This window comes from Crocuta crocuta, unplaced genomic scaffold, assembly GCF_008692635.1.
Source record: "Crocuta crocuta isolate KB4526 unplaced genomic scaffold, BGI_CrCroc_1.0 scaffold170, whole genome shotgun sequence".
In the NCBI taxonomy this organism is placed as follows: Eukaryota; Metazoa; Chordata; class Mammalia; order Carnivora; family Hyaenidae; genus Crocuta; species Crocuta crocuta.
In genome coordinates, this window is record NW_027527853.1 from 3,334,628 (window position 1) to 3,361,277 (window position 26,650).

At 44.3% G+C, this 26,650-nt stretch overlaps 2 protein-coding genes across 4 annotated transcripts in view; one reads left to right on the plus strand and one right to left on the minus strand.

Annotated features, from left to right (window-relative positions):
* BLNK (B cell linker) overlaps positions 1-26,650 on the plus strand; it is a 101,031-nt gene that overhangs the window by 66,297 nt on the left and 8,084 nt on the right. For 2 of the 3 annotated variants that reach the window (XM_077779371.1, XM_077779362.1), the window contains 12 exons: positions 1,409-1,474; positions 1,670-1,826; positions 4,486-4,649; positions 8,107-8,188; positions 9,327-9,398; positions 16,157-16,226; positions 18,420-18,447; positions 19,276-19,318; positions 21,578-21,662; positions 22,088-22,119; positions 25,593-25,660; positions 26,496-26,579. In XM_077779371.1, the coding sequence (XP_077635497.1) occupies positions 1,409-1,474; positions 1,670-1,826; positions 4,486-4,649; positions 8,107-8,188; positions 9,327-9,398; positions 16,157-16,226; positions 18,420-18,447; positions 19,276-19,318; positions 21,578-21,662; positions 22,088-22,119; positions 25,593-25,660; positions 26,496-26,579 (951 nt within the window). The remainder of the gene's footprint in view (positions 1-1,408; positions 1,475-1,669; positions 1,827-4,485; positions 4,650-8,106; positions 8,189-9,326; positions 9,399-16,156; positions 16,227-18,419; positions 18,448-19,275; positions 19,319-21,577; positions 21,663-22,087; positions 22,120-25,592; positions 25,661-26,495; positions 26,580-26,650) is intronic. The other variant, XM_077779379.1, reaches the window with a different exon arrangement.
* ZNF518A (zinc finger protein 518A) overlaps positions 26,263-26,650 on the minus strand; it is a 58,404-nt gene continuing 58,016 nt past the window's right edge. The window contains exon 7 of the transcript XR_013338836.1: positions 26,263-26,300. The gene's annotated coding sequence lies outside the window, so the exon portion shown is untranslated. The remainder of the gene's footprint in view (positions 26,301-26,650) is intronic.

Consider the following 26,650-nt stretch of genomic DNA (forward strand, 5'->3'; position numbering starts at 1 on the left):
GATAGGCCCTTTCTCTGGCCAGGATGAGGAGGGTCCCAACCACTCCAGGCTGGCTAGATGAGACTTTCAGAGCCAGGCTCTTGCCCGGGGGCTGCCCTTTCGCTCCCACACCACCTCCCAGGCCACCTGTTTGACAACAGCCATGGCTTCTTCAGAACACAGATCACAGCCCCAAATTACCCAACTCCTCACGCCTCAGTTTCTCCATTGTAAAATGAGATTAAAAAAACTCTCATATGAAAAAAAAACCATCTCATATGATAATGGTAAGGGGTACCTGAGGTATACAGTGCATAGAAATGTTAAAAAGTTCATTATCATTCCCATTATTCTATTCAGCCTAATTTCATATTCACAGTCAGGAAGGTTTATCAAACCTCCTTGTCTGCTGTTATGGAAATAGGGGTTTGGGAAAATTCCCCTGCAAGACTTCTCTTTCCTCACCCCTCCCTGTCCCTTCCCGACTCTTCCCTTTAGGATAAGGACAAGTATCCTCCTTGAATTCCCCCTTCCTTCTGTTCTCTCCCAGTTCTCCTCCACCAGCTCAGGAAAAGCTCTCTTTTCAGCCACGTTTCTCTCTCCCTCTTCTGCTATTCACCATCTTCCTCTCCTGTCCTCTCCCCCATCTCCCTACAGACTGAGGAGGAGAGCAGTCCTCACTCACTCCCTCATCCGTTCGTTGCAAACATACTGTGCCCCTGTCTTGCGCTGGCCCCTGCTACAGGCCCTGAGGAGACAGCAAGGAAGGAACCACTGTGTTTGCATCGCACTGTACCTGCGCCCGTGTTGTACGATTGCAGGTGGAAAGAGGCAGGCCGAAAGGCAGCTGCACCATGCATCCACTGGAAGCTCATGTATGAATCGTGCGGTGTGTCGGGTGGCGTGGGCAGATGACCTCTTAAGTTCTGGATCAAATATTTCCTGCACGGGAATATACTTATGTGTGGAGTATACCTAAGTGATCTCTGAACAAGATGCACAAAAACCTAGGAACTGCACCTCTGGAGAGAAGAACTGAGAGCCTGGGAAGGAGACCTGACATCCTTTTGAATCATTACTGTGTCGATGTATTTTCCATACACATTGAATATTCAATATTCGATCTTTTCAATAGAGGCGTAACTAAAATGTATCTTTACAAGAAAAACAAAAAGGAAGAGAATGGACTCTGGGTCAGGTTGAAGCCTAGCCCCTGTAGCTTATCAGCTCTGTTAAAAAGCAAACAAACAAACCTCATCTCCTCAAAGGTATCTGTATGTTCTGTGCAACCCCTTCCCCTCTCCATATTAATCTTTTTCCTCAACCATCAGCATTCGTGGTAAACAAAACCTATTGGGTATTCTATTTTATTGCATCCTTTTTCTGTCTTCTAAAGATGTATTTTATCTCCGACTGTTCTTCTTTGCAGACACACAGAGTTTCAGCCACCCTTCCTGTTAAATGGTCCACATGCTCCCCCAGGATAGTGGTTCAGGTGATAAATTCTGGAGGCAGAAAGGCCCAGCTTCAACCCCAGCTTTGCCTCTGATGGCTGCCCAACCTCGCTTAGCCAACCCTTCCAAGCCTTGCTCTCTGGTCCCTGCGCTGGGGGAGCAGCTCCCGCCTCCTAACGCCGGAGCTGCCTGACCGAGCACACACACGGCACTGAGCATGCCATCTGCACTTGCAGGACAGCGACTATGAACACCCGGACGAGCACTCGGACTCAGAGATGTACGTGCTCCCCGCGGAAGAGACCGGGGACGACAGTTACGAGCCGCCGCCCGCGGAGCAGGAGACGAGAACCGTTCACCCAGCCCTGCCCTTCGCCAGGGGCGAGTACGTAGGTGAGGCAGCCCCCCCAGACCCTGGGCGCCCATCCTGCTGGGCAGGGGGGGAAGGAGGCGAGCAGGGCTAGCAGGATGCCTCCCACTCTCGCCACCTCCACGCCGGTCACCTGCTCACTCACAAGCCACGGAGCCCCAGATGGAAAGCTTGTCCGGGCAAGGGGAAAAGGTATCCTTCCTAAATCTTGAGGGTTGAAAACAGATAAAAGATAAAAGGCCCGCACCCTGATGGTTGCCCCCACCCCACCCTACTCCACCTCAACTCCAGATAGTCCCATGAGGAACCAGCCCTGAGATTAGTCCCTGCTTCTTTTGGGGTTTCCTGCACACAAAGTTCTGGAATTTCTTTTGAGACGCCTGTGCAGAACAAAGAATCTTCAAGGATCCCAGTATCTGCTAATGCCCCCCCCCCTTCCTTCAGGCCCACCCCTACACAAGCAGCTCACACTCTGGATTTTCAGCTGGGAGTAGAGGTGGGGGTGAGGATCTCTAAGCCTGGAATAGCTGTAAGTTAAATGGGCACAGCTCAGCTGTGGTCTCCAGACCTGACTGTGTCCCTCAAGAAGAAGCCTGTTGCAGGTGACTAAGTCCCCGAGGAGGAGAGTGTGTCTGTGATGATCACAGCGATGCTAGCATCTGTGCAGAGAGCCCTTACATGTAAAGGACTCTGGCATTATCACTGCCATTAACTGCCTCCTCACGGGGCACCGAGCATTGCCCCTTGCTCCATGCCACAGCTAACCTGTTGAGCACCTACTATGTGCCAGAGCTGTGCTGAGCGCAGAGCTTTCAACAGCAAGCAAGACAGACTCCAAGAGTGTTTGTAGCTCTCAGTGTAGTGCTTCATAGTCACAGCCTACTTCACCATCTCGAGAATCGTATGGAAGACATATCCATCCTCACTTTACAAAGGAAGAAAGTGAGGTTCGAGGAGCGAATTAACTGGGCCCAGCTTTTGGAAGTGGCAGCGCTGGGACGCACCCTGGGCTTCTCAGCCCCCACAGCCCAGGCTCACCAGGTTTGGGACCTTGTTCAAGTAGCAGAACCTGGGGAGGAAGGGGCTGTGTAGGCTCGTGTTAGAGGCCAGCAAACTGTGGTTAAGGCAGGGGGCGCAGCGGCTCACTCATGACCACGCTCTTGGAAGCCTGTCTTGTGTATTTTGCTACTTCTGATGGGCTTAAATCTTACATTAAGAAATCCCAATAAACTCTAAGAGCTGCAAATGAAACCAGAAAAGCTGAGAGTTGTAGGCACAGCAAAGCGGATGCCCTGGAGCCCGAGCACAGCTACACGGCCCAGAAGGAGGCATCCAGTGTGAAGTGAACTGCACACCTTCAGCACGGGGCGGGAGGAGGCACCGGGGGAGAGCAGGCGGGCTCAGCTCAGGTGGGGGGGGGGAGCCGCATGAAGCTAAAGGTGCGGCAGATGCCAGTGTGAGCGCCTGAGCTGCTCCCAAGATGGGAACACACCAGGTTCCTCCTGTGCTAAGCTTTTCCTACAATGTATCAGTCTGCAACAGATTCCACTAGGCAGACTCCCTGCTGCCTAACGCCTGGGTCATGTCACATCGGCTTATTAGTCCTATTGATTAGACATGCACTCTGCCAGACACTGTCACACTGCTTTCTTCCCAGTCCCTACAGTAGCCCTCCCCACTCTCAAGTGGATGCTATGATCCTCACTTTCCAACTGAGGAATGTGGGGGCACCTGAGTGGCTCAGTCTTTTAAGCAGTGAGTGAGAGGCAGAGCAGAGGACCCAACTCAGGGCCATTTGGCTTTGGCCTTGTGTTCCTTCCCTGACACATGCTGAGGACAGTTCCTGACAAGGGGTAACTCAGGGGCCCTCTGTGATTGAAGAAAAATCATTGAGAGGAAGAATGTTTGGGTTAGTTCAGAATAGTAGTCACAACGCTGAAACACCTTAGAATAACCTGGGAGGGGGCACCAGAGTGGCTTAGCCGGCTAAGCGTCCAACTTCAGCTCAGGTCATGATCTCCTGGTTTGTGAGTTCGAGCCCCACATTGGGCTCTGTGCTGACAGCTCAGAGCCTGGAGCCTGTTTCAGATTCTGTGTCCCCCACCCCCCTCCTTCATTCTCTCTCTCTCTCTCTCTCTCCCTCTCTCTCTCTCTGTCTCTCTCTTAAAAATAAGTAAACATCAAAAAAAAAAATCTTAAGAAAAAAAAAAGAAAAAGAACCTGGGAGACTTTTGAAACCTACTAACGCCAAGACCTTCCTCACAAGTTCTAGCCAGTATGTCTGAGGTGGGGCCTGGGCCTTAGCATTTTCTTAAAGTTCCCCAGGTGGTTTTTCCTTGTAAGGAGGATTGAGAGTCACTACCCTTAAGGGTTCGTAGAGCAAAGTGAACCTTTGAGGAACACACCCCTCTCAGGCCTTCCTGCTGCCCAGGTCATCCATCTACTCTGTTTGGCGGAGTGCTGGGCTGTCGGCTCTCCTGAGTCCGTCTCTGTTATTCTTGGGAAGAGTGTAATGTAAGTGACAGGCAGTTGAAATTTTTTGCCTAACGTGTCATTTTACGCTTTTAAGGACTGCCGGATTCATTGTTTGTGACTACGTAGATGCCGGTGGTTTTACACTTGGGTCCAGGGAATGATCCAGAGCCCCTCTCATCTTAGGCTTTTGTTGTTGTTCTTTTCAAGACAATCGATCAAGCCAGAGGCAAACTCCGCCCTTCAGCAAGACACTTCCCAGTAAGCCCGACTGGCCTCCTTCGGCAAAGGCAAGGCTAACCTCCACTCTGCCGGTCCTGACTTCTCTTCAGAAACCTCAAGTCCCACCCAAACCCAAAGACCTTGAGGATGAGGTAACCTAAATCCTGCAGGCTTCCCAGTCCAAGTGGAAAGCCAGATGCAGGGGGAAGGGGGACAGGCCAGGACAGTGTGGCCTCTGACATGCTTTCCTCCTCTGCGCCCTGTTCTCCAGCACCACTAACCGTTAAACCCAAAGCTTTTCCCCTCTAAAAAGGGCATGTAAGGCCTTTTGTCACCATAATTTTACTGCAGCTTTTGAAGAAATGACTTGTTTCTAAATGCCTACAGGTGATAAAACCTATAGTGTATAAATATGTTGTAAAACCACCTTCATTTCCATCTTGATCTAATTTGTAGCCCAGCAGGAGAGGGAAAAGAGAAACTTTTAAATAAAATAGAGGCAGCATTGAGGCCCAAATTCCTGCTTTGACCCTTACTAGCTGTGTGACTTTGGACAAGTCAGATAACCTCCCTAATCCTCGGTTTTTAATCTCTTCAGGTTATTTTAAGGATTTAGTCAGAGAACATATATACAGCACTAACTACAGTGCCTCAACCATAGAAGGATTCCACCTGTCATATGTTCCTTTCTAGCATATGCTAGATTCTTTACAAAATCCAATTTTCTAGTTTCTCCTGAAAACTGAAAACCTGGCAACACTGGGCTAGGCATGGCCTCAAAACCACGGAGCCTCATGGCAGCCCTGGGGCTCAGCTGCGAATCCCTGACCTTATTTCCATTGGTCATAGTCCCCACCACAGGTACAAGGCATGAACGTGCCCATCCTCTACACACGGCCACACGTCTCCCTGCCTGCTTCTGGATGTGTTTTACTTTATGACTTTACTCTGGGACAGTTTAAGTCAGAAAGTTAGCTGACAGAGAGAGAAAGGATGGTCTGCCAGTCCTCCGTCTGTCTGTCTGTCTGTCTGAGAGGTGATGCTGACCTTGTGGGGTGAGAAGAGGGTGTCAGGAAGAAGCCGAGCAGGGGATGGGATGCAGAGACCAGCTGTGAGGGGCTCACTGCAAATTCTTTCAGCACTTGGCAAATCTATATGAAGATATAAATTCAGACACAGAATACAAATGAATAACGAGTGTTATATAAGGCTCTACATTTCTGTGAATAGCTGAGAGCAGACCCCCGTGGGGAGAGGCAGAGTTTTGCTAATAGTAGCCTTGTGGAGGTGGCTCAGGCAAGTCTGAACCAGTGGGAAAAGGAGAAGTATGGAGGCGGCTGCATTCTGGAATGGGCAGATGGACAGTCAAGATAAGAAAGAGGTTAAAAAAGAAAAAAATAGGCCAACATTAAGATCTGGCTGAACCATTAGATAGGAAAAGAAGAAGTCAAGTACAAACATAAATAACTAAAAGTATTTAGTTCTGCTGTACATGTTATGGGGAAAGTATGGGGTGTAGGCTAACCAGAGAGCTGGGGAGGGAGCAAAACATGGGATGAGGAAGCATCTGTGCCCTAATGACAAGAGTGGCCTTCACTTAATGAGCCCTAGGTGTCATTTGGTGTTCTGAGCACTTTGTATATCCCATTAAACCCTCCCAAGAACCCTATGAAATGTGTACTATTATCATCCCCATTTTGCAGATAAGGAAATGGTACAGATGAGATGCAAAGGGGTTAAAGAACTTGTCTGAGGTCACAGAGGCCAGGTTTGGAGGTGAAGAAAGAGATGAGAAATAACAGTTATGAAGAGAGAGTAGAAATAAGACAGAAAGAGAAGGGGAAGACAGGAAGGTCCTCGAATGTAGTGGATGAGAGTATAGGCACTCTATCCTTGAACCGATACTTGCATCCCAGCCTTTCTACTTTTTACCTATGAGGACGTGAGCAAGCTACTTCACTTCTCTGTGCCTCAGTTTCTTCAAGTTCCTTCATCTTGAAATGGAGCTGATAGTAGCACCTATATTATTGGGTTGCTATAAGGATTAAGTGAAATAACACATGCAAAGTACTCAGATGAGTTCCTGGCAGTAAGTGTTCAATAAATGTTTGGGTTTTGTTTCTCCTAGTATCCTCCTTGGCTACCCACCAAGATGGGTTGTAAAAACCATATTTGAGATCTGACTATCTCATTTGCTTCATATCAGTATAAAATCACTTCATCCCCTCATTTCTGGTCAATTGATCTTTGACAAAGATGCCAAGACCATTCAGTGGGGAAAGAATTGTTGTTTTTTTTTTAAATTGTGCTAGGAGAGAACTATATCCACATACGAAAACATAAGAGTGGACCCCTGTCACATGACAGACAAAAACTAACCAAAAATAGATCATAGACTTAAAGGTAAGAGCTAAAACTAGAACATTCTTAGTAGAGAACAAAGGTATAAATCTCTACGACCTTGCATTAGGCAGCAGTATCTTAGATACGGCACCAAAAGCACAGGCAACAAAAGAAAACACAGCTAAAGTGGGCTTCAGAATGTAAAGCTTTTGTGCTGCAAGCAACACCGCCAAGAAAGTAAGAAGACAACGTACAAAATGGGAGAAGAATTTTGCAAATTATATATCGGATAAGAGGCTTCTATCTAGAGCAATTAAAGAACACTTACAACCCAATAATAAAAAAGACAAACAACCCAATTAAGAAGAGGCAAAGGTGGTGAGTAGACTTTTGCCTAAACAAGCTATAAAAAGGGACACTAAGCACTCAAAAAGAGGCTCAACATCATTAAGCATCAGGAAAATGCAAATCAAAACCATAACTAGATACCGCTTCACATCTCAGGATAGTTCTGTTCCAAAAGGCGGACAATAGCAAGAGTCGGTGAGGGTGTGGAGAAGTTGGAGCCCTCACACACTGCTGATGGGCATGCAAAGGGTACAGGCACTTTGGAAAACAGTCTGGCGGTTCCTCAGACTTAAACACAGAGCTGCCGTGTGGCCCAGCAATCCCACCACTAGGTATATTCCCAAGGGAAATGTATATCAACACAAAGACATGTGCCCCAATGTCCATAGCACCGTTATTCATAAAAACCAGAAAGTGAAAACAACCCAAAGGTCCACCACCTGAAGAGATAGACAAAATGTGTTATATTCACATAACGGACTGTTACTTGGTCATACAAGTGAGTGATGTACTGGCGCATGATATGTGGTTGAAACTGGAAATTAATATGCTGTATGAAAGAAGTCACAAAAAACTATATATTGTGTGACTCCAATTCTAGGCAGTGCCCAGAATAGGCAGCTCTGAGAGACAGAAGGTAGATTCATGGTTGACTAGGTCGGGGAAGGGGTAGATGAGAAGTGACTAATGAGTACAGGGCTCCTTTTCGGGGTGATGAAAATGTTCTAAAATTAGATTACGGAGCTTCTTGCACACTCTGTGAATATACTAAAAACCACCCGATTATACACTTTACAAAGGGGAATTTAATGGTGCATGAATTCTATCTCAGCAAAGGTATTTTAAAAATCCCTCCTCCCCAGACAATGAACCCGGAATGTAGAGCATCCTTCTCACTCACTTCCTCACTTCTTCCAGGTTGATTATGTGGTCCCTCTGGAGGATGAAGACGAAAACTACATTCATCCCACAGAAAGCAGTTCACTCCCAGCTGAAAAAGGTAAGCGTCTGTAGTTTTAGGCACCCTTTGAGCAGTGGATGGGAGCATGTGAGGCTGTCTGGTAACAAGCATCAAGCGGAGGGGGTGAGGACAGAAAGTCCGGGCCCAGGCCTTTCTCCTCTGTGGTCACGGCATCTGCCTTCCGTGGCGGGCTGAGCAGGGGCACCAGGGAGGGACCCATGTCTGTCACACCCTTCTTCCCATCCCCTTCCACACTGTCATACTGCCATCTCCAATTATGAAGGCAGCTATGTGCTTATTTAACTGCCCTCACGTAGAATGGATTTCGCGTAACACTGAATCCGCACAAAGCCACAGGCCACCGCATTGGCCTTACGAACATAGCACCAGAACTATTTCTGCAGAGGATGGAAGAAATGAAGGGATGAAATAAGCTCTGCATCCCGACTCTTTAAATGTAGCACTTTCTCAGGTGATGAGAAACACTTGGCTTATAAGCCTTTGTGGCATAACAAATGCAATTATACGGAGGATCTTTAGAAGCCAGGGCCGCGTGCCCTTAGAGCAAGAGCAGAGCAGGGCATGTGGACTCTGGGTGTAGTCGCCATGGAGAACATGATCCTGTAGAAATGAGGTCTCCTCAAGTAACATTACTCACTTAATAAACTTGAGTCCAAAGTAGTCATTTTCTATTTTTACTCTGCCGTTCTGTAGCAACCCCCTCCTGCACCCCCCAAATATCACCAGCAGCTTCAAGGCCCTCTTAAATTCCTGAGCTACCCAACACCGTGAAACCATAAATAGATATTAAATTGCCCCCCACAAACCCCACAGAATCCAAGAGAAATGTGCAAGAGGAGGTGGAGGGGGAGCTACTAATTTGGTCCCTAGACCACCAGTTTGGCAAATGAAATTCCAAGCCAGAATTCACTCTAACAAAATCTCTCTCATAAAATAATAGCTTGATTATGCCCTTAATCATTACTACATGTATTCTAAAGATGTTTCTTCTGAGAAAGTTTCCTCTCATGGCTTATGTGTTTAACAATTGTGTTTCCCATTCTTTACAAATTCCCTGGCCTGACCCATCATTCCCACGATGCATTTTTCCATAAGTGTGAATCTCCCTCAACAAATCAATAATTGTTATATGTATGTATGTATTTGTGTGTTTAAGCTCCCATGGTGAATAGATCCACCAAGCCAAACAGCTCCTCGAAGCCAGCCTCTCCTCCTGGGACAGCTTCAGGTAAAGTATATGCATGATTTGATGTTTTGTGTGTGTGAAATGATTGCATTTGTGGGGTTGGTTTTTAAGTCTAGTCCGAATAAGCCAAAAATCTGAGATCAAATATTAAGAAATAATCACTTGTATTTCCAAATTTCTTAATAAATTATGACATCCTCATCCACTGTCTGGTAGTACCTATGTTGAGGGGGCCCTCCTTCCCACCCCCATACCCTGAGGCCTCTGTTAGGCAGTCCGGGTTGTCATCCTACTTCTATGGGCTCGTTGCTGGCTCCTCCTTTCTCCTCCCCTGACTGAGGGTGTCTGTACCATTTGGTCCTCAGCCCTCCACTCTTCTTCCAGAAGAAGAGTGGTTAAAAGCCTGGGTTTTGGACCAGACAGATGTGGGTTGGAATCCCAGTGCTCCCAGTTGCCAGATGTGCCACTTTGGGCCTGTCCTTTGCATCTCCAATCTTCAGACTTCTTCCTCTGTAAACAGAGATAATAGCCCCTGCCCTGTGACAGGAGACTTATGGAATTGTGCACAGGAAAGCATTAATACAGTGCCTGGCACATGGCAAATGCTTGGGAAAGAATATTCTCTTTCACTTCTTTGGGGTCCATCCATTCCTCTGGCTTCAATTCTCTTGTCTAAGCCAATAATTCCCTGGTGTGCAACTTTTTAACTATAAAAAACTTTTTTAAAAATATTTATTTATTTTTGAGAGAGAGAGAGAGGGAGGGAGAGAGGGACAGAGAGAGGGAGACAGAGGATCCAAAATGGGCTCTGTGCTGACAGCAGAGAGCCTGATGCAGGGCTCAAACCCATAAACTGTGAGACCACGTCCTGAGCCAAAGTCAGATGCTTAACTGACTAAGCCACCCCGGCCCCTATGATATGCAACTTTGACCTATTTCTCTTCTGAACAACTTGACATACCCAGGGCCTCAAGCTCAATGAATTCATCACTTAGGGCAGCCCTATTCCTCTGTGCGTGTCAGCCTCTAGGTCACATGTCTGAGGGCCTGTGTTCTTTCCAAAGTCTGCTCTTTCTTTTTCTTGAATTTGCTCTTCCATTTTAGTTGCCACTACCCTAATCTAGGCTTCCTTTCCTTTGTCACTTCATACTTCTGTCTCCTGTCTTCGAGAGTCCGCTTAGCCATACCCTTGCATCTTGGCTCTCTCCTCAGTCACTGAGATGAGTTTCTGAATGCCTCCAAATGTTGCCAGTTTTATTCATTTGTTTTCTATTAATCTAGTATAGCTATATTTTAATACTAGAGGCATCAGAAGAAACGAAACCTGAACAAAAAAAATGATTTCCTGGTTATGTGATCGTTGGATACAAACGAGAGGAAATACAGGAAGGGTAGGAAGTAAGATAATTTGGGAGAGATAAACCTGAACAGTTAGAATGAGTTTCTGAGTGTGCAAACAGCAGAGTTTTCAGAGATGATTTCTATAAAAGGAATGTTCAGGCTACTTGCCTGTGTCAGACTACAGATAATGCCCAGGTAGGCATCATGAAAGTGCTAAGGCACCTGGTGTTTCTGTCCGCACCAGGGTAGTTGCCTGTAGTCAATGGATGTTGCTTTTGGCTCTTTGATGGCTTAAAAGGTACTTGGTGAGGATTACACAGTGAATCAGTGCAGGGGCAATCTCTCCCTCTGCTCCATGGTCCATACAGAGAAGCACAGTTTCAGGACAGCACAGACTCCAAAGCCAGAGGGCTCGGATCTTGACGCTGACTTGTGCTAGGTGCCAGACTTTAAACAAGTGAAGCAATCTGTATGTTTCTTAGTTTCCTCATCTGAAAACATGGAGGAGAAGATGGCACCTATGCCTAGGGGGGTGTGAAGATTAAGTTGTGTAAACGTAGATGAATCCCACCCATAAAGTGATAGCTCTTTGTTACTATTATTACCATTATTTGGAATACTTTGTTTAGCGTGCCTTGACTCATGACCAGTCTGGCAGAGTGCCTTGTACACAGGGAACAGTTGTTTCTTTCTTTCTGCATAAAGTTTTACCCTAAATCAGGGTGTCTCGACCTCCACACAGTTGGCATTTGGGGCTAGATCATTCTTTGTTTTCCTAGCTGCCCTGCGCATGTGAGATGTTTAGTGGCATCCTTGGCTGCCTCTGCCCAAAATAGGTGCCGTAGTCCCCTTTCCCCAATAGTGAAAAGCAAAGGTGTCTGCAGACATCGCCAAATGTCCCAGGGGCAGGAAGGCGGAGGGGACAAAGTATTCCCAATTAAGAACCACTGGTCTAAACAAACTGAAAGACTCACATTTTTTTTTAGTGATTTATTTCTAAATGTGATTTACAAGAAAGCCCGGCACCCCCTGGATGATTTGCAGCTTTTGTCAGGAGAGGGTAGACAGGGGGTGCACTTCTGAACTTCCTCTAAGTAAGGAGCATTTAAAAAGAGATCTGTCCTCATGGTCTGTGAGTTTGAGCCCCGCATTGAGCTCTGTGCTGCCAGTTTGGAGCCCGCTTCGGATTCTGTGTCCCCCTCTCTCTGCCCCTCCTACGCTCATGCCTCTGTCTCTTTCTCTCAAAAGTAAATAAACATTAAAATTAAAAAAAAAAAAGAAAACTACCTGCTAATTTCCTAAAACAGGAGAAGAGTTTAGGAATTTACAATCCCCTGCAAATATGCAAGTTGAATTTTGCCTGTAAGCCAAACTGTTCTGAAATTGTTAACTTAAATTTCTTTATTCGGTAAGAGCTCATGCAGCGCCTGAGAGTAAGTGGTGCTCCAGCTGGTGTGCAAGCCCCGCTAGTAATTCCAGGGTTTCCAGAAGAGCTAGAAGACAGTGAAATTCCAAGGGCTTACCATGCCAACATTGGGATTGTTAAGAATAAGGAAACTTACCAACATTGTATGTAGAATCGAAGAGAGGATGATACATAAAATATATGTGCTAGAAGGAAAAACTGAGAGGAAGTCATTTTCCTAGTCAAGAAACTTTGATAAGCACCAGCTGTGCAAACATTAACATCACTTTTTGCTCAATATAATTAAAACGAAGCTGATTTTTTTCTCTTATTATTATGCTTTTGGACACATCTCCCTTTATCGCATTTCCAATTTCTCCTCTGGAGTATTCCAGCCAAGAATTTGGCTTCACCAGAAAGCAAGGATCCTGGTCACAAAGAGGGGACCAGGTTGGCCTACCCCAGCAGGCCCCTAGGTCTGATTCCAGGCCCAGAGCAGCAGAGAAGTTCACCGACCTATGAAATAGGAGAGTCATTCTCCATCTTCCCATGGGCATCCACAAAAGCACCCCTCTGTTTCACCAGTCTTTCCCCAAGTAAGGGAAAAACAGCAAGTAAATCTGACCTGCCAAATCACAGCCCACAATAACACTCGGAGGCATTGGCTAGAGAGAAAAAATGCCCACCTGGTTTTAAACTCAGGTAGCCTTGCTTTTCAAGCCCCACGCTGCTACTTAACCTCTTAGAGCCTCTGTTTTCTCTATGTGATGTAATGTAATGCTTAGAGATGATACATTGAAAGTAGACACTGTGGTGATTGATAACAAGGTGCTAAAACAAAAATGGCAGTAATCGTGTTTACAGAGATCCCCTTTACGAGTTATAATTTACATATTATAAACCTCACTTCTTTTACATGTATACCCCAATATTTTTTTCTATTTTCAGCCACTTTATTTATTTTTTTAAATATAATTTATTGTCAAATTGGCTAACATACAGTGTGTACAGTGTGCTCTTGGTCTTAGGGGTAGATTCCCATGATTCATCGCTTCCATACAACACCCAGTGCTCATCCCAACAAGTGCCCTCCTCAGTGCCCATCACCCATTTTCCCCTCTCCCTTGCCCCTTCATCAATCCTCAGTTTGTTCTCTGTATTTAAGAGTCTCTTATGGTTTGCCTCCCCCTCTGTTTGAAACTATTTTTTCCCTTCCCTTCCCCTTAACTTCTGTTAAGTTTCTCAAGTTCCACATATGAGTGAAAACATATGAGGTCTGTCTTTCTCTGACTGACTTATTTCACTTAGCATAATACCCTCCAGTTTCATACACATTGCTGCAAATGGCAGGATTCCATTCTTTCTCATTGCCAAGTAATATTCCATTGTATATATAAACCACATCTTCTTTATCCATTCATCAGTCAATGGACATTTGGGCTGTTCTCATAATTTGGCTATTGATAGCACTACTATAAACATTGGGGTACATGTGCCCCTATGATCAGCACTCCTTTATCCTTTGGATGAATTCCTAGTAGTACAACTGCTGGGTCATAGGGTAGTCCTATTTTTAATTTTTTGAGGAACCTCCACACTGGTTTTCCAGAGTGGCTGAACCAGTTTGCATTCCCAACAACAGTGTACTGCAGTATATTTTATAAATCATTACATTTACAGAGTTTTTTAAACCATCACTACAATACAGTTGTAGAAAATTTCCATGCACACACCAACTCCAAAAGATCCTTTATGCCCATTTTTGGTGAATGTTCTTCCCACCCCCAGCCCTAGGCAACCACTGATCTGCTTCCTGTTGCTATAGATTGGCCTTTTCTAGACATCTCATATAGCTGGAGTCATACAGTAGGAAGCCTTCTCCATCTGGCTCTTTTCACTTAACATGTTTTTAACCTCAAATACTTTCAGTCCCTTTCCAGCAATATTAGTTTATATTTGCCATTTCTTTACATTTTCAAGGTTTCCCTCTGGTCTTACCACAATAACTGTGAGGTAGGTACGGTAGTGGTTGTGTCCCCATTTCACAGTGGGGGCGACTGAAACACAGTAACTTGTAAGAGGTCACCCAGCCCACTGGGTGGCAAAAAAATAACTAGAACCCTGTCCTCCGGGTGTGAGAGTGTGGGTTTCCCACCGGCACTGATGGTAGCACTACAGGGGAAGGCAGCCTGCCCCTCCCTCTCTGATAGCAGAAGTAATTTATGTGCAAGGATGGGGGAAGGAACATGTTGGCAGACTGCTTGAAGATATGAAGGGAAGGGAAGCTTAGTAGAGAAGCCAGGCTGTAAAAATATGACAACCTTGTACCCCAGGCCAGATGAACCCTTGGCATTGAAAAAGAGAGAACACCCCCAGGAGGAAATTCTGACTCAGACTTTCTTTCTATTTCCTTATTTTTCAGACAAGTGTGTTTTCCTCTCCTTCCCTGAAATCCTCCATCAAAATCTATGGGTAGCCAAGGGCAAACCAGCCAATGAAACACAGCTGGACTCATACTTCATATTCAGATGACATTTCAGTTTATTGTCACATGAAATGTTAAAAATTCTGAATGTAGTCTCTTTCGCAAATGATTTTAAAAGTCACATCAAGGTCAGGTTAGCATCTAAGTGAGAGTCCTGTAAGGGGGGCGGGGGGGGGAGCTTTCCCTTGGCTGTTCCATGGAGTCAATGCCACACACTCTTGGCTGTTCTTCTCATTTGTGGGCATGCATGGAAAGTAGACTGTGTAAGAACTGTGTGTAGAAGAGGAGTGGATGGGCTCTGAGCGAAAGCCTGAAGGCCTCTCTCTCTCTCGTGGAGTACATGAGAATGAGCTTTGTGATCTCTATTTTTAATATCTTTGAGGCCTTTTTCTTTTTTGTGTTTGACATAGGTTGTCCTGTGAGATGAAGCGGCATGGCGTGTGCACATCCTCGTGTTATAAATTCCGAGGCAGCAGAGGCCTATCTCTGCGCCTTCACCTCTTCCATACACCCTAACACAGTGCTCTTCACATACCAAGTTCTCAGTAATTCTCAGGAATCCATTATTGCCTCAGCGCTCACTTATGTGTGCTTTATCTCGCAAACTAAAATAATACAGACTGAGGGTAGGTCCAGCCTATATCTCCAGAGTATCCCCTGTGGGTCCAATAGTAATTGTGGGCTTAAAAATGTAGTCTTTTCTTAATAAAATACTTAGTTCACTTTAATCCAATAAAGAGCTTTTGTCTCCCTGAGCCATAACGCCCAAGCAGGTGAGCATTGGCCTGAGGGAAGGCAGCCAGGAGACACTGAGGCAACTGGCTTGGTATCCAGCTCTCTCCCTCCAGGCCTGCTCTGTCCTCCAGGACAGCTCTGGCTATCTCAGTTCCTCCCTCATGACCGTCTGCCCTTCATCTTAGGTAGCAAGAGGGCAATGTGGTGTAGCAGACAGGGCCCTCAGGGTCCCTTCTGTGACTTTGGAAGATGAAATTTGGGCAGTAGCTCGTTACTTGTCTCAATCTGTCTGTATGCAATGGGCAAAGGCCTGAGAGTTCAGAGATGAATGAACAGCCTCTGAATGTGAGGTTAGGTGTATATAGTATATGTCAGTGTGGTTGCAAATGAACAGTGCATATGGGCAGGTAGGAGGAGTGGCGGGTCTGCATCTCTCTGTCCCTAAGCATTGCTGGTGTGCGTGTCTGTGCAGTGTATGTAGATGCGCTCTTGGCTCCTTCCTGTAGGAACACTGTGGGGCTTTTGTTGCACCCACAGAATCAGGGCGCTCTGTACTTGTCCCATGGAGGAAAAGAGAAGTCATTTAGAAATATTAAGATGGAGTCCCTAATTCTCACTCTGGTTCTGAGCTTATAAACTGCCATTATTTAAATATTTCATCACCCTTGCCTATTGTCTCCCTCAGTAGCTTCTATGTAACCACCTATACATGCTTAACTGAAAGAAACCAAACATTTACCTCTATTTCTGAGCCTGCTGGAAAGGCCAGCTTCACTGTGACCATCAGCCCCAGGTTCAGGACTCGGAGACTAACCTGTGTATATGTTTGTGCAGGTCGTAACAGTGGGGCCTGGGACACTAAGTCACCTTCTCCTGCTGCGCCATGCCCAATGCCCCGGGCCGGGTGAGTACGTGCTGGGGAGAGCCAGCTCTGTGAGATGTGAGCCCACTGCTGTGGGCAGGGCCTCCTGGAATCCACGAAGGGGTCCTGCCTGAGAATCTGGGGGGACGCGGGTGCTTTTCCTGCTGTTTGCATCCAGAAGAGCGCACCAGCCCAGGCTCATATACAGGTGCACCTCACACTCCAGTAGGTGTGTTCCTAAAGGGTGTGGAAATGAAGCCCCACTGCCCTGTTCTCCTCCACTCCCGGGGCGTGCTTCAAGTCAGACTATTTCCTGCTGAAATAGAGAACTAGCAGTCTTTCCTCCCCTAAATTCTTAGTTAAATCTTGAGCTCATTGACTTGTATTCCAAAAGACAGAAGCTCCAGCACCTGAATAATTTTGAGGCCCACTGGCAGTTTTCATCTTTACTTTCTACTCCTCTGCCTCTCTTCCAAGTAGTTCACAATATGTAGACAAACCTATGTACACCCAACAGTACACTGGATTGTTCAATCAAAGGCCACACTGCCGAGGTTCCTTTCAAAGGTGAGATAAGAGAGTCATACTTTCTTACTGAATGTAAAAGAGCTTTGTAGGGGCGCCTGGGTGGCATAGTCAGTTAAGCATCCGACTTTCGCTTAGGTCATGATCTCGCAGTTCGTGGGTTCAAGCCCCGCGTCGGGCTCTGTGCTGACTGCCAGCTCAGAGCCTGGAGCCTGTTTCAGTCTGTGACTCCCTCTCTCTCTGACCCTCCCCTGCTCACGCTGTCTCTCTCTCTCTCTCTCTCCTAGAAATAAGTAAAACATTAAAATTTTTTTTTAAAAAAAAGGAGCTTTGTAAACTGTTAGGTGCTGTAACATATTAATATCACAAACAATTACCCCATAATTTTATATTGATTCAATAGGTTATTTTGAAAGTCCACTTAAATATGTGCAAAGCTAGCCTGCATGATTATAATCTTGATTCTGTCTCTATAAAGCAAAGAAATTCTTGGTTCAAAGGTTTATTGACCAAAATTTCTCCTTGCCTGAGTTTTATCACTTTGGGCAAGTTACTTAATCTCTCTGAACCTCGGCTTCCTAATCTCTAAAATGCAACAATAATATCCATTTTATTTTTTTTTTAATGTTTTATTTATTTCTAGGAGAGAGAGAGAGACAGCGTGAGCAGGGGAGGGTCAGAGAGAGAGGGAGTCACAGACTGAAACAGGCTCCAGGCTCTGAGCTGGCAGTCAGCACAGAGCCCGACGCAGGGCCCGAACGCACGAACCATGAGATCATGACCTAAGCGAAAGTCGGACGCTTAACCAACTAAGCCACCCAGGCGCCCCTAATAACATCCATTTTAAAAGGTCACCGAAAGGTTTAAGTAACATGAAAAGCCTAACTCAGTGACAGGCACTTGGGAATTGTTAGTGTTCTTCCCATCTTCCAGTTCTCAGCCAAAAACAAAGTGAAAGAGAGACAGAGAAGGAGAGAGAGAGATGGAGAGAGAGAAAGAGGAGGTGAGAGAGAGTCTTTAAACACAGAAAAGAAGCATACACCCTTACAATATTCGATTATAATCTCTACCAGAACTGAGCTCGGGCACCACACATCAGTGTTTTTCACACTTGTGTTGGTCTTGGATTTCTCTGTTCGGGATGAAATCCTAGGCAGGTGTCTACCAGAGAACAGTCCCCTGAGGCAGGACAGCAGTGGTGGGGGGTGGAGGGGTGCTGTCTGCAGCTGCACCTGCTGGGCCATCCTCCTAGCTCTGCTCATGCCTGCAGGCTATAGCCCAAGGTTACCCTTGGAAGATGGGAGGTCTCTGTGTCCACACTTTGAAAATACTGATTCTAGTCCTCATTTTACGGACAAGGAAACTAAAGCTCCAACCAGCCTCACAGGCAGGAGAGAGAGGCCCGAGGTCACAGAGTAATCAGCAGCAGAACTGGAACAAGAACTCTGTTATCCTGATTCCCTGGCAACTGGCGCTCCTGTTTATCCGCAGTTAACTCTTAACCATCTGTCAGTGGACTCTATCTGAAGCCGGGAGGATCAGGACTAAATCCTCATTCCATCCCCCCTTCTGCCCTTCAAGGACAGTCTTCCAACACACTCATATCATGTTTATTATTCTAATTTAAATTTGAGAGTGAAATGATAAGCAGTCAGCTCCACTTTATCTTTGTTATGTTTTAACAAGGCCCAATCTCATTTTATCCTCCAGGAAAAAACCAGCTACACCACTGAAGACAGTAAGTTAATTTTGCATTTAAATGTGTTTCATGTTTCCTGCAATGCTTATTCTTATTCCCTTATTTAAAGTTGACAATGCTTCCAGCTAAGGTGAACGCAGCAATTTTAGCAACTGAAGTTGCCGCCCAGGCGCTCCAAGAGAAAGTTAGCATCCTCGGTCAGCCGCAGAAGATGCTACACGAGGGGAGTTCTTCCTCACTCAGCCCCGGGGGCTTCACTGAGTGTGAGCTGCGGATCCAAGGTGGAAGCCAGGCTCCCTGCCTCCCCTGACAGCTGCCTTCTCCGTGGGGAGTCCCTGTATCTACTTCCCATCTGCTGGCCTGGGAGCTAATGGTGTATCGGGCACACACAGGCCTGAAAAAACTCAGATTCTGGCCAGCTTACAGGGAACCTGGGCCGGCCCACTGTCTGAGGAAGCCCCCCCTTGACCTAGTGCCTACTCTGTAGCCTGACATTTACAATCAGCTTAGCATACACTAAGGGGGGGCCCTAAGACCAAAGCCAGATGCCATATTCCCTCGGCGCAAGAGCTGCTGGCCAGCAGCTACTGCGGGTCATGCAAGGCATCCGTGAGCCTTGTTGACAGAGCACAGAAGTCCCTACATTGGGATGACACTGTCCCTTCCATGATACACTTGAGGTCCATTGCTGCTTAATGTAGATGTTGGGCTGGGAACTGTGTGTTTTTTATTGTTGTTCTTGTGATTGAAAGAATAGCCATGCATCAAAGAAATGTCCTCCCCAAATAATTTATTTTAATAATATTGCTTTGACATTTATGTCCACATTCTACTGTAGTGAATATCCTTGCCTGTTTTTTTTAATAGACTCCACTTGCCCCTCAACAGAACGCTTCAACTGTTTGTGAAGGTAAACTTGTATTATTCTGAAGGTTGAGTATGTCCTCTTAAAGTTATTTTAATTAAGGATCTGTATATAAGTGTATTTCTAAATTGCTTTAACTGCTTATAAGGCAATTGTAAATATGAAGCTTGGTTTTCTGAATGAAGTGGCCTTGGCTTTGCAACGAGTAGTATGGACCTGAGTGAGCTTTGGAGCCAGTGTCTTTGGGAGGAGGCCATAGGCTCCAGGCCCCCTGCCTGGTTAGAGGCACTGACTTACCAGGCACAGTGCTGCGGCTTTACACGGCGACGAAGACTTACTTGGAGGCATTCATGTATCTTAGAAATAATAGCTTAGTTAAGGTAATGAAATCTATAAAAATCTGCTTATTTGAACAAGTTCTTTTGCTAAGTGTCCAAAGCAAGTTTTTCTGAATTCAAATATCTGTTTTAGTACATCTTCAAATGCTTTTCTTCATCTTATCCTGTCCTAAAAACCTCACAAGTACTTTTAATCGGAATTTTCCATTTAAAAAACTATTTGTATTTGAAAAATAGTGGAGGAAGTAAATAAAAAGAAAGAAGTAAGAATTATTCATAATCTCTACACTTAGAACACTACATAGAGTTAAAGCCCGAACCCCATCTAATTCCACAACTGAAGCTACCCGATCTTAAGGCTGAGTATTCTCACCATTTCCTGAGTTAAAGTGGGCACATCCATATAACATGCTCTGGCTTCTTTGACAATGGATGGTGGACATTTTCTGAATTGTCCTACAACCTGCCTGTCTGCTTCAACTGCTCCACTGGTTGTGTGTGTGTGTGTGTGTGTGTGTGTGTGTGTGTGTGTGTGTGTGTGTGTTACAGCTGTTTCCCACATCTTTTTTCCTCCAGGCTATTTCTAAGATATCACTCCCTTTCTGCTGTCTTGCTTTCATCTGCCTTTCCTTTTTCATCCGCCATGCTTTTGCCTCCTTGTCCTTCCATACCTTACAGTCTTCTGTGCCTTTTGAGCAGGGAGCTGAAATTATAGTGGAGCCCTAGGGTGAGCCTCTGCAGGAAGTAAACTCAACCCTGTGCAAATTCCACTGACTTCAGGAGCCTTTGAAAACCAGCCGAGAAGGGGCTCTTGGCATGCGCCACGTAGCTCTGGTGTCCTCATTCCCAAAGGGCTCCTAGTACAAAAGCTTGGCATGCTGTCTCTTTTGTGACTTATCTCAAGAACAGAGGCAATGATCTTCCAAACCCAGTGCAGGTGAACAGCCTCTTCTTGCCTAGGGAGGAAACCACCAGGACTGCAGAGACAATGCAGGACGGTCAAAGTTTATCAGGCTGTGGGAACCAAGTGTGTTCATTGTTTCTCCTGAAATTACCAAGTTGCAAAGTCATGAACAAAACATCTCACATGGCAGCTCAAAGTAGCTTGTCACAGACTTAAAACATTCTTCAGGGGTTCAAGGCTTCTGAATTTTGCTTCATTACATGAAACACTTGAAGTCTATTTTATCATTTATTTGAATCTTTGAGTTCATACTACTTTTATTTCTTTGGGTTCCTGTAATAGAAGACCAATAGTTCACCTTTCTTCCATGTAGGACATACACTCATTGACATACTCAGATTCTAACACACCCTAGACCAAATTTGAGGGAGAATGAAGCATTAGAATAATTTACAATCACATTTATTGATGGTTCAGCAGTAAATTTCAACATAAATTCAGCATAAATTTCTTACATTTCAGGTTTGCCCATTTCCCTGTGTACCACTCATATTCTTCTCCCGCTCAGGAAACACAATGAAATGCAAATGAGATTAACATTATTATAGGGATGAACCTTGAATTTGTTCAGTTAATTTTTCAAAAAGTGTAGATTATTTGCAAACTCTGATATATTACCTCTTATCAGTAAAAAATTACTTATACCACCTCTTATGATTAATGAAGATACACTAAGGGTGTGTGAAGGATACAGGTGTGGGTCAAACTTGTTCATCTCTGGCTTCCACCTGTACTCACACATCTAAAGGTCCAGGTTCCATGGCTCAGTCCCCATATATACTCCCACAGAGCGGTAAGCTGTGCCTGCTGGGTAGCATGCCTGGTCGAACAGTGCAAACATGTCACCAGACTGACAGGTGCATAAACAGATGACATCCTGGTGAAAGATGTGTTCATGGGAAGACATCAGACCAAATCTGGTTCTTCTCGGTTGATGTTGCTGAGTTTGGACATGGCACAGACATTTCACTCTAGTCTGATATGAGAACTTTCTTAATGCAGAAAAACCCATACCTGCTGAACGCCACCGAGCTTCTAGTCACAGACAAGAAAATATGCAGTCATCGGTGTTTCCTCCTGCCCAGAAGTAAGAATCCTTTCCTTTAAAAATGTTTCCCTAACACCTGTATTGTTACACTGAATAGTGACCCTGGCTTGTAGTGCTTGGTAAAAATCTGACATTCATTGTATTGCAATTAAATTTTAAAAGGTGTTAAGTAGGAAAAAACTTTAAAAGAATTTCTTAGAATCACAAAGATCTAATAGTTGGGTTTATTGGTTTTCACTAAAATCTAACACTTAAGTCAAGGCCCTTCCTTTTTAAAACTGAAGGGGACAGTTTTATTTACCTTGAAGTTTTAGTGCCTTTTCTGTCCTTAGATATGTTTTATTGGCCATTTGTGTTGACGCCTTTGTAATGCCTCTGCTCAGAGCATCTTCAGGGCAAGCAAAATGTCAAACTTGTTCATCTTGTGCTTTGCCCTTTAATTAATCTGAAATTCTTCCTTGCAGACAAATCCATCACAAACCTGTACCTCTGCCAAGTAAGTACAGTGAAACATGAAAAGCAATATCAGGTTGTGGGTAAGGCTGGATCTTCATGTCTGAGCAACGCTTCTAGCTGGAGGATCTCAGTACCCTCTCTGGCTTGTTTCCTTTTCTGTCAAATGGAGCCAACGATATTTATTTCAGGGTCGCCTGGGTGGCTCAGCTGGTTAAGCATCCAGCTACTGATTTTGGCTCAGGTCTTGGTCTCGTAGTTTGTGAGATCAAACCCCGCATATGACTGTGTGCAGACAGCGAGGACTCTGCTTGGGATTCTCTGTCTCTTCCTTTCTTTCTGCTCCTCCCCCGCTCACACTTGCACACACTCACACACATGCACTCTCTCTCTCTCTCAAAACAAACACTTAAAAAAATATTTATTTCATGGAGTAATTGTCAAAAGTAAATAAATTTGAGATAATTTTTACTTTTCTACTTTTTTAGTATTGATTGAATATTTTACTGATCAGCTTTTATACTTAACTTTTTAATAAAAATAGTACAGCTGTTTTCAAAGTAAGATTAAGTACCTGGTATAGTGCTTTGTATATACAAGGTCTTCAATAAATGATAGCTATTGAAATTAAATCTAAAATACATTTTGATGCTCATAAAATATACCCATAAAACCTACCCTAGAAAGATTTGGCAAATCACTGGATAATTTTCCCAAGGCAAACAGTACATCACCCTAAAAATATATGAAGGCAGGCTTGTAGAACAGAACTGCCCAAACTTTGATTTGCCCTCTACTCAATGTAGGAAAAAATGAAGACACAAAACAAAACCCTACCGCACATGGGTAATTTGGAAAATATACCAAAATAAGCAAGAGTTGGTAATTTAAATACCTAAAATAGTTGTTATAAATGAAAAATTTATGTGCATTTATATTAATCAGTTTTTAGGTTTTAATCAGATTTTTGATTTATCTTAAATAAATGAAATTTAAACATACATATATAAAATTAAATTCTGAACACAAAGTACAAATGGCTTGGCTATAGAAATTTTATTTTTCACTATGTAAAGCCTTATTACACTTTTTATTATTTTTCAACCGAAGTCATTCTTTCAATTGGCAAATCCTTGTTACCCATCTGTCACATGCCAGGCACTGTTCTAGATACAGGGTATACAGCACTGGATAAAACAAATGAATCCCTGCCCTTCTGGAGCTTCTATTCTACTGGGGGAGATAAACAAAAAACAGAATCAACTAGATAAATCATATGCTATCAGGTAAATGCTAAAGTGCTACAAAGAAAAAGAAAGCAAGTTGGCCGGGGTGGGGTCACAGAGTAACGGAGGTGGTAGAGTCTGCTGTTTTGGATGGGGCAGTCAGGCAAGGCCTCATCTGGAAAATGGGGTCTAATAGCTCCTCCCACAGTGGGTCCATGTGAGGACAGATGAACTAAGATGTGGAAAATGAACCCATTTTGAAATGGATTGGCATTTATCCAAGGATCAGAAAATGGCAGTCTTGAATTCTCCCAACTACCCAAGCTGCAGAAACCACTGATCACCTTATACTGTGTGGCCTGGGAGAGCCTGACCTCCCATGCTCTGTTGCTGCGCCCACCCACCCGGAAGTACTATCCTGAACTATTAGAACTCACCCTTCCTTCACGCCCAGCCTTGCTGGGCCTACCAAGCCATCACTGTTCCATCCTGTTACAATGAGGTGGCTATCGCTTTTGAATATCCAGGACAAAACATCTAAGCCTGTTTCTCCTGCATGCTTCCCTTTCTAATAAAGGACAATTCTGGTTGCTGTAGTCAAAACCTTAAGAGTTCCCCATGACTGCTTGCTTGCTTGACTGCTTTTTAAAAAATTTTTTAAATGTGTATTTATTTTTGAAAGAGACAGAGAGTGTGAATGGGGGAGGGGCAGAGAGAGAGAGAGATGCAGAATCTGAAGCAAGCTCCAGACTCTAAGCTGTCTGCACAGAGCCTGATGTGTGGCTCAAACTCATGAACCGTGAGATCATGACCTGAGCCAAAGTTGGAGGCTTAACCCACTGAGTCCCTCACTTGCTTTCATCACACACCTTGCAACTATTCTTTCAAAATATAATTGATCCCCAACCATCCACTGGCAGCATCTGTTCTGAGCCACCATCTCCCACCAAACTGGCCTCTTCTCTCTGCCCTTGCTTTCTTGGATCTATTTCCAGCCCTGCAGCCAGAGTGACCTTGCTGAAAGACAGGTGGATTACCTTACTACTCTTCAAAACCCTTCAAAAGCTTCCCATACCATGTTTGTTAAGGCTCAAGTCATGCTAACAGGTCCACCAGGTCCTACACCGCTGGTCCCTTCATTAGCTGGTGTCTGACTGCATCCCTTATTCTTCTCTTGGTTTCCCTCTGCACTCCAGGCACAGCGACCCCCTCTCCATCCCTCAAGCATGCTAGGCCCTTGCATGCCCTATTCCCCTTACCTGGAACATTCTTTCCTGAGATATCCACATGCCTTCTCCCTCTCTTACTGCAGATCTTACCAAAGTGTCACCTCAGTGAGGCCTTCCTGACTAGCCTATTTAAACATATTGCTTGTCCAAAGCCAGCCCCCAACCGCCTTCCCTGCTTAATTTTCTCCTTGCACTAATGACTTTGTAATATTGTATATATATTTCTTATGTCTTTATTGCCTGTCTCAATCACTCCATTAAAACTTAAGCTCCATGAGGGAAGAGCATTTTGCTGTTTTATTTGACCGCTATATATATATCTATCCCCAATGCCTTGATCCACGGCAGGCACACTATGATGAATGAATAAATGAATGAATGAATGAAAGCAGTATTTTCTTTATTTCATGTGTGTCCACAGTTAGACCATAAACTCCTTGAAGAAGTTTATGCCTTGAGGCAGCAATTCTCACATGTCTTGGTCTCCAGTGATCCAAAGACCTTTGGTTCACATGTTTTTCTATTGATACTTAACGTATTAATTAAAACAGACATTTAAAAGATATTTATTAATCCATTTTTATTAAAACTTTTGTTTTTCCTTTAAAAATATTAAACCCATTACATGTTAACATAAATAAAATACTTTTATGAAAAACTATTATATTTTCCAAACAAAAACAACTGAGTGGAAAGAGTGTCATTGTTTTGCATTTTTAAAATCTCTTTGATGTCCAGACTAACAAGGACAGCTGGATTCTCCTATCTGCCTCTACATTCAATCTGTTGCAATGTTTTTCTGGCTGAAATGTATGAAGAACTTTGGGTCTCACAGAGATATGGATTTGGAAAAGACCTCATAACCTTCCTGAAGGAATCCTGGGGACTCCTGAGGTCCTCAGACCATGCTTTAAGAACCACTGCAGTTAAGGATTTTTCTGGTGTGTGAATGATTTTCCAGTGTGTGTGTTCCCTACAGCACCTGGCACAGTGTTAGAGTGTAGGCATAGTAACTGCTCAAGATACAATGAAGACCCATTGATTTTTCAAATCCTTTCCAGGATTTCCAGAAGGGGGAAGCCCAGCTGTTGATGGCCAATTTTCATCCAACCCCCATTTGTCAGAACAGGTATGAATGAATTCCTATCGTTACCATTAAAATGCAGGAAAGGGCATGTCGTCTTGTAAGGAGTTTGGGGTAAAGCTTGAGGACGTGAAGCTTGAAACCATATTTTAAGTCAGCTTGTGAGTTATCACTTGCTGATGGGTACAGACTACATTTTCCCCCCAGGGATTGAGTACTTGCTCCATGTATTCCGATTTGTATTTTAGATGCCCTAAATAACAATCGCATTTCTTCAAAACTAGCAAAGAAGTATGTTGTTTTTATTGTTCTTCCTCTCACATAGGTTCTATTTAAACTGTGTAATTTTCTCAGAATAGATCTGTGGAGGCATATGATATTAAAACACATAAAGCAGCACAGTTTTTAAAAAGACAGAGAAAGGACTCTGTGTGCCCTTCAGCAAGTCTCCCCAAGCTTTCTCAGATGTAAAATCGGGATGATATTATGTATCCTTCTTTACTTCAAAGTAGTTAAAAGAATCAAATAAAATAATATTTGGTAAACACACTTTGGAAATTAAGAAGCACTCCACAAAGCAACAACAATAAGATCATAATAGAAAGGAAGATTGTAACTTACTTAGGAGGAAGGAATAAATGGCTCAGGAATCTAGCAGGATTGATTGATCGATGATGCTCAAGCACTAAGGCCAAATGAGAAAAAAAAGTTAATTATATAATCCTGTGATTGATCAAAGGAAGCAGAAAACTCATTTTCAAATTACTGGTCCAAACATAGATCTGCCTTGGTAATGCAAAGTGGAACTTTGTTTTCAGTGCACAGAAGGTACTGTTCTTGAAGGGCCATCTCATGTTTACCGATGCCCTCCACTTCACAGGAAGCTGACATTCACTGCAAGCCATGGTATGCTGGTGCCTGCGATCGAAAGTCTGCTGAAGAGGCTTTATACAGATCAAACAAGGTTTGACCATTAAAAAATATTTTTTAATGCTTATTTATTTTTGAGAGAGAGACAGACAGACAGAGCATGAG